At 40.5% G+C, this 7,499-nt stretch overlaps 1 protein-coding gene across 1 annotated transcript in view; it reads right to left on the bottom strand.

Annotated features, from left to right (window-relative positions):
• RELA (RELA proto-oncogene, NF-kB subunit) overlaps window positions 1–7,499 on the bottom strand; it is an 83,316-nt gene continuing 75,817 nt past the window's right edge. Inside the window, exons 9-12 of the mRNA XM_018552855.1 lie at window positions 3,465–3,677; window positions 3,276–3,356; window positions 986–1,045; window positions 1–894 (exon numbers count right to left, since the gene is read on the bottom strand). Coding sequence (XP_018408357.1) covers window positions 308–894; window positions 986–1,045; window positions 3,276–3,356; window positions 3,465–3,677 — 941 coding nt within the window. The 3' untranslated portion in view covers window positions 1–307. The remainder of the gene's footprint in view (window positions 895–985; window positions 1,046–3,275; window positions 3,357–3,464; window positions 3,678–7,499) is intronic.

Here is a 7,499-nt window from a genome sequence, read left to right on the forward strand (position 1 = left end):
ATGTAATAGATGACTACATTAAAATACACAGCAATACGATTAATTTCATACAACAGTAGCCCGTAGCAAGACTATTTCAGGCTATTAAAGATGCAGCATGGCTACTTCTAACTCTGGTAAGAGTGAATCAGAATGGTATCCGATGGGGCCAGCACAGTCCTCAACATTGTAGGCCCAATATCACCTAAATAGCAAAAGCACCCTGAAGGAGTTAAAGGCCAACTGTGTCCTGAAGAATTTCCTAACCCACTAGTGAAGGCATAGAGCTTTGCTGCATCGAAGCTCTGAATACATCTTCACCAATCATTCATTTCATGTAGTCATCTTTAGTCATGAAAGATGTAAAGTCAAGATCCATAATGGAGCGTAAGCAGTCTCCTTGCTGCAGGTCAAAAATCCCATTCATTAAGGTGCTGTCAAGTCTTTCAGAGTTTTCCTCTCCACAAGTCTCCTCGTTAGACCCAGAAGCCATGAGCCGAGCAATTGATTCCGGATAAGCCATGAGGGTATTCTGACTAGGCATAGATTCGTGGAGGGCCTGTGAAAAAGAACCTGAAGACTGGGATTGACTGAGAAGTTGGCCAAAGTCACTATTGTCAATAGAACTTAAACTGGCACAGTGGCCGTCAGGATCATTATGCAGCATATTTCCTAAATCAAGGTTTCCATCATCTGTAAAAGAAGGATAGTCCAAATCTATACGCTCTTCAGTTGGTTGTGGTGGAGGCTGTTGCACCGGAGGCATAGGAGAAAATCCAATACTGGTAAAGTCACTGATATTCACAGTGGAGAGAAGTGTGGACACCGAATGTTCATCATGCTTTAGCAAATACGGAGACACTGAAGAAAGACTTGACATCTGAGTGCTTGGACGGATGGGTGATGGTGCAGGTTCTAAATCAAACATAAAAAAAAAAAATAGTTACGTTCTTAAGAACAATTAAAAGGAGGAAGCCAAGAAGAGAGACCAGAATAAACCACAAACCTTGTTTTGGAATGCTGCGTGTTGGTATAGCAATCCTGCGCTGGTTCTTGGTTTCATTTCCTAAAAGTACAGTAACATTTGTGTCAGGACAATTCCCAATGCAAAGTTTTTTTCCTGAGCAAAAAATAAATACAAAGTTAAAAGGTTTGCACTAAAAACTAATGCAAAGTTGGAACTTTGCGTTGGTGCTCATTGCAAAGTCCGTGTTACCAGTGGGCACCAATGCAAATTCAGTGTCATTCTGATAGTATATAATTATGTTTTAAATTAAATTAGATGCAAGATTTACAGAAAATAAAACATTTTCCCTGTTTTTTTTTCCCCAGAAAAAAAGAAATGCAGCGTATAGTAGTTTTACAAATTGAAAGTCATTTTGGGAACACCAAATGCACTGCATATAAAAGTATTAGGCTTGAAATAAACATACAGCCTATTCAGTAAATAAACTTGCTATTTAAAACTTAACTTTGTTACAAATGGAATAACAAGGTCTGTATATATTAACATTTCAACTATACATGAGAAACGGTAACCACCCCCCTTTACCGCAAAAGCAACAAACAAAAACAAAAAAGCAATAAATCATCAACACAAAAAAAACAAGATCAGACCTGCCCCTAATAATAAATAAAAAAAACTAAGTAACCCGTATTTTTTGTGCCAGTAAGATATGGACACGTGGCATTTGGGGGTATAAGGACCACCTCATTAGTCAAGCTCCATAGCGAGGTTTAACATTTGAGTGGTGCTTTAAAAAAAAAAAATACATTGAGAAAATAAAAAAGACAACATATACAAGCAATTTGATCCGTCTCAATTTCTGAACTACTGCTATCATTTTCTGTTTCTTCTTCATATTTGTCATTTTTCTCATGGACTTCATGAGAGACTTGGTTTACATAGCTTGAAACAAGATTCCCTACCCTTTCACAGGTCAGTTTGCTTCTTGCTTTCACATGCAGGAATCTGCAGTAAGTAAGATGCAAGAGGTTGGGGTGTGCAGAGACCTTGCCACCATAATGCAGGAGGGATACATTTTGCAGAATCCCAGTTTGATGGAAGGTCTGTTATATTTTCTTTGTTCAGCTCTGCTATAAACCTTTGAAGGATGTCCAGTTTCATGAAGTTACTAAGTAGTAAGTTTAGTGCATGAGATGCTCATCCTATTCCAGTAATATCTGCATACTTGTCTATTAAGATTTCACATGCAACTTTCATATTGTCAGCCAGCAAAGCAAATACTTAATCACTCAATTTTCTCTAAAACTGCACATACATGCACGTACATTGGACGCAGTTTTGATCCGGCCTGAACTGCTCTGCTCCTGGAACGCGCTTGGTGTAAACTAGCCCTAAAAGAGGCTTGCTCAAGGAATGTTTGCTTGGCAAATGGTATAAAGGTTATAATCATTTAAAAGCTTCCTGCCAATATGCATTTTCTGTTATTGACAATGCTGATCCAGAAGCATATTTTGCTCTTGCAAGAGCTTAGATAGAATTTTCTCCCGATTATCAGGTGTCATTCTATCTATAAATTAAAGTATTATGTATTTTTGTGAGGCAGTGGTTTGCAATTCTTCCTTACTTGAAGATGCTGCTGGTCAAGAAACACTTTCTGATGATACAGAAGCAGCGGAAAGTGTTTCTAGAATGAGAATTTGAGGGAAAAGCTACTTGCACTCTTTTAAGCCACTCATTTAATTTCATAATGTATTTTTTATTGTCTTTATGGCAATTCTGGCATTCAAAGATGTATTTCGTCATCCTTGTAGCATTTGGAAAACAAAATATTTATTCTCAGAGTATTGGCAAATTGCAGCTTTGCTCATAGCAGAAATTGCACTATGAAATTGTATTCCAAGATTTGCTTGTCTTCACCTGAGAAAACTTGCAATAATTTAAAACTTAACATAAAAGGGCTTTACAAGCTCTTTATGGTGTATAGTTTGAATACCATGTCATAGACATTATTTATCTTTCGAAGAGAAGATATTCCACACACTGGGTTTTTTTTCTATAAAAACGTAAATAAACAAAAAGGTATTTTGAAAAAAAGACAAAGAAAAAAAATTTTTTTCTCCCACTTTTTCCACGCTTTCGCATCTCTAGCTGTAGATTAAATTATTCCATTGGTTTCCCGAGATCTTAAAGGCTGCTCCACAGGACTGAATGTATAATGCAGATGCAGCTCAAAAGATTGACAAGTGGCTGTTCCACCTTGTTCGACACAGTATTGGCCACAGGGGAGACTACGATAATGGTTTAAACATTTGTCGCTGGACTTTCTCACCTGCAAACGGATTATTTTTCACAATGTGCTTAAAACTTTCTAATGTTCTTTTTCTTTTCTCCTCAATGTGATGAAAATCTCCTGTAAGAATATATAAATGAATTACAATAAATAAAATGCACGCGCACACACACACACACACACACACACACACACACACACACACACTTTAAAACAAAGCCAACCTACCTTCATCTGGTAGATACTGAAATTCCATAGGTTCGCTAACCTCCTTATCAGATGGCCTCCTCAACTGCATTTGGACCTTTACAGGCTGACGTATTCCTGGATCATGATATTGAGGTGTTCTAAAAACTATAGCCACTTGTCTGTGCACATCAGCTTGGGAAAATGACCCCCGTGCTTCCCAGTTACCCAATGCAAACACCACTTCGATATCTTCTGAAAAAGACAAAACAAAATAAGTTTAAAGAGCAAGGAACCCTTTTAGATAGAGATGTTCAGATACCAGTGCCGATACTTGGCATTTTTCAAAACTACCAGGGTCGCAGAAGTTCCAGCTGTGACAGGGCTCTGGTGCTCCACCACTGTCCTGAAACCATTAATCTGTATTGTTTGAGAAACGGTAAAACAAAAAATTTATCAGTAATTGTATCTGAGTACCTGGACAAGTTCTTCATCTGGGAAAAACGGGCATCTGTGCACATATACACACACTTTTTTTTTTAATTTAGTTTTGGAGCTGGAAAAGTATCTGTACTTGGTATCTGAACATCCCTACTTTTAGAAGTCACTTAAATAGGTCTACAATGAGAACAATGAACTATTCAAACTAAAATAAATGAAAACCTAAGACATTTTCACCATGAAAATATTCAAATCATATATTCTTCATAAGTGTGGAAATAGCTGCAACAATTCCTGCATCATAAAAGGGAACCCCAATGTAAAAGTCCCCCGCTATTCCTGTTTTGGTGACCATTATACAAAGTGGTAGGAAATCCAAAATGTTTGTCACTTTCAGGACAAATACAAATGGTAAACCTAAAAAGAGAGGGTTTGCACTTTCCTGCTCTTTTTAACCAATCCCCTCCACCTAACAAAAAAAAAAAAATATGGGAGGAAATACGGGGATAGAACACTGTCAGACAACAAATTTGTGGGCCAGCCCAGTATAACCCCGCCTACTCTTGCCTCAATGTTTTTAAATAAAGCAATGCTAGGAAGCCATGGACACAGAGGGGAGAGATGTGTGTCCCATAATGAATGCCAAGAAATTGATTTTACAGTAGGTACAAAAATCCCTTTTCCTTTCTCATCTATTGAGAAACACAGGAATTCAGAGACTGTCGGGGCATCCAAAAAGGAATGCAACTGAGGGGTGAGCAAGAGAAAAAGCATTAACATGCCCCAAAAAAAGCAAGTGGGGACTGCCTGCAGCTCAAAGAACCGCCTAAAGAACCTTACACCCGAAGCTGGCACCAGAAGTAGCATGGACATCCATGTAGCAAAAAGATAGAGAATATGTGAACAGAAGACCAGATGGTAGCCTTACAAATCTGGGAAACAGTTGCCTGTTGCCAAAAAGCCCAAGAAGGGCTCACAGATGTAGTAGAGTGCACCTTGACAAAGTGTGGAACCCGATCCTTGAGACCATATGGAAGATAGTCTAAGCCACCACACTGCCCGAACTACACCCAAACAGTGGTGGGAGATCTCCTTGTGTTGGAATGAAGCCAGACAAAAAGGATGGAAGAACAATATCCTGGTTGAGGTGAAAGGCTGAAGTGACCTTAGGAAGTAAGCAAGTTCTGAGCTTCAACACCAACTTGGCCCTGTGGAAGACCAGAAAGGGCTCTTCACAGGATAAGGCTGCCAGCTCAGACATGATGGCAACTAGAAAATGCAACATCTGCCCAGAGTCTGATCAAGTCGGAGTACCACATCCAGCTGGGCCAGTCCGGAACTGGAATGCCCTACCACTCAATTGTTGGAAGAAGACAAAGAAGCAGTTTTAAGGAAGGAAAGGCATTGTTCAGACTGTATTGATCCCACAGAGCCACCAGAGCATCCAATGCTTCCACTAGAGGATCTCTGTACCTGGAGACAAGCCAGTCCAGTTTAGAGTTGAAACCGTAAGCCAGAAGGTCCACATCTAAGTCCACCTGCCAATTGTATCCCCCTGCCAGAAAGTTTCCCTGATAAAAAGGGAGGCTATGATAGATCTGGTGGATTCTGGACCCGAATTAAAGCCCAAATGAAGACCTATAGGGCCTAGAAATTTGAAATGGGCAGAATGCTCACTTAGGGTTTGGGAACTGTGAACAGGTTTAAAGGCCATTTCCACCTTTGCGGGGGCATTAAAAAAAAACATATGCCAGCAATGTACACTGTGTGTAGATGATGCCGGCATATGCAGATCCTGGATATAAAAACACAAAAACTTAATTTTTTTAGTTGTCCTCTTAGGCTCCACATATTTTTTTTAAATGGCCGCCAGACTGCTTTGTACAGAGGAAACTACAGTGCAGGGAGTAGAAAAACTCAGTTTCCCACAATGCTTTGCTTCTCTCGTGCACGTTCAGTCATTAATATTCATAGTGGTACCTCCCCCTGGGCAGTGCAGAGTGACGGAGTTTTTTGTTTTACCTGCGACTACAGTTCGAGGATTGTTGTCAGTGATTGCTAAAGAAATCACAACAATCCAACTGTAGTCACAGGTAAAATAAAAACCTCCTGGTCACTCTGCACTGTCCCACGGGCAATATGGGGGGAATTAATCATAGCAATTGCGAGTGTTTGAACTTGCACACAATATATTTGCACCAGATTTATGATGCTAGTGTAATGTTGTTGATAAATGAGGTTCAATAGACTCCAGGAAAGAAGACTTGTAACTCCAGGCAAAAAGCTTAACTGTAGCATCTTGAAGAAGGTGTCATGGGGACTTCTTAAGTTGTGATTGTTTTCTAAGGTGATGCTCCAGTTTCAGACAGCCCAGAATAAGTGCAGATGAAAAACACATGCAAAAAAAACATGCAACTGAAAAAGTATTGCAAGCCCTGAGAAAACAGGTGCAAAACGCAATAATTGGAAAAGTAGTGTAAGCTCAGGTCAAAACAGGCGCACATTAAAAAAAAAATGTATCTAAGAGGCTAAAAAACTGTCGCAATTGCTTTGATAAATTCCCCCGTGTATATAATGGGGAGAATTTATCAAAACTGGAGCAGTTGTGAATGGCAACCAATCAGCTTCTCTCTTCAGTTTGTTCAGTTAGGCTTTGAAAAAGAAAGCGAGAAGCTCATTGGTTGCCATGCACAACTGCTCCAGTTTTTGTCTGCTCCAGTTTTGATAAATTCCGTTCAATGTGATTTACACCATGCTGTGAAAATTATATACCCCCAATGTTCAACTAAATCCTTGGTTCTCAACTAGTGGGTCGTGACCCAAAAGTGGGTCGCGACCCCATGTCCAGTGGGTCGCCACATTCCTTCCACTTTTCAAGGCGAGAGGATCCTCAGCCCCCTCCTAGAGAAGTAGTCAGTTCTCGCATCGAGCAGCCATTCAAAAATATGATGCCCGGTGCCGATTGTCGACATGGGGTCAGGTGGGGTGGGGTGGGGCCATGTCCACGAGAAAGCGCCATCCATACCTGCATTGCTTACAGCTCATCATATTCTGGCTCCCGGCACCTCTATGGGCACGTAAGGGAGCTCTACAAGCAATACACATGTGGATGGAGCTCCATCACAGCCCAGCAGCCCACACTGGACCCCAGGTTGAGGATCCACTCCAGTTTCCTTAATGGCAACCCATACGCACCTCCCACCCACAGTTTGATCACCTGCATCGGAAACCGCAACATGGAACAATGCAGTGCAACTTGGGTCGCAACTTAATGACCGAGGACAAATGTGGGTCCCGAGTTTACACAGGTGCAGAACCACTGAACTAAATCATTCCAAGTAATCCACAGTGTATTTATTAAACACAATCAAATGTGCCACACAAACAGGTGAATGTTAAATATACAAAAGCAATCGAAATATAAAGATGGAAACTACAATCTGCATCAGTGCCCCAGACAAAAATCTTCAATTAGGGATGCACCGATACATCACGAGCTGCCCCAATGCACCCCCCCCGCCCCTTAACCCCTTCATGACTGAGGCCCTTTTTTCATTTTTTGCACCCATGTTATATTCCACATTTTAGGCCTGAAAATGACGTAAAACCCCCCAACATTATATATTTTCTGAATGC

Source organism: Nanorana parkeri, unplaced genomic scaffold (assembly GCF_000935625.1).
Source record: "Nanorana parkeri isolate BGI_ZX_2015 unplaced genomic scaffold, ASM93562v1 scaffold99, whole genome shotgun sequence".
Classification (NCBI taxonomy): Eukaryota; Metazoa; Chordata; class Amphibia; order Anura; family Dicroglossidae; genus Nanorana; species Nanorana parkeri.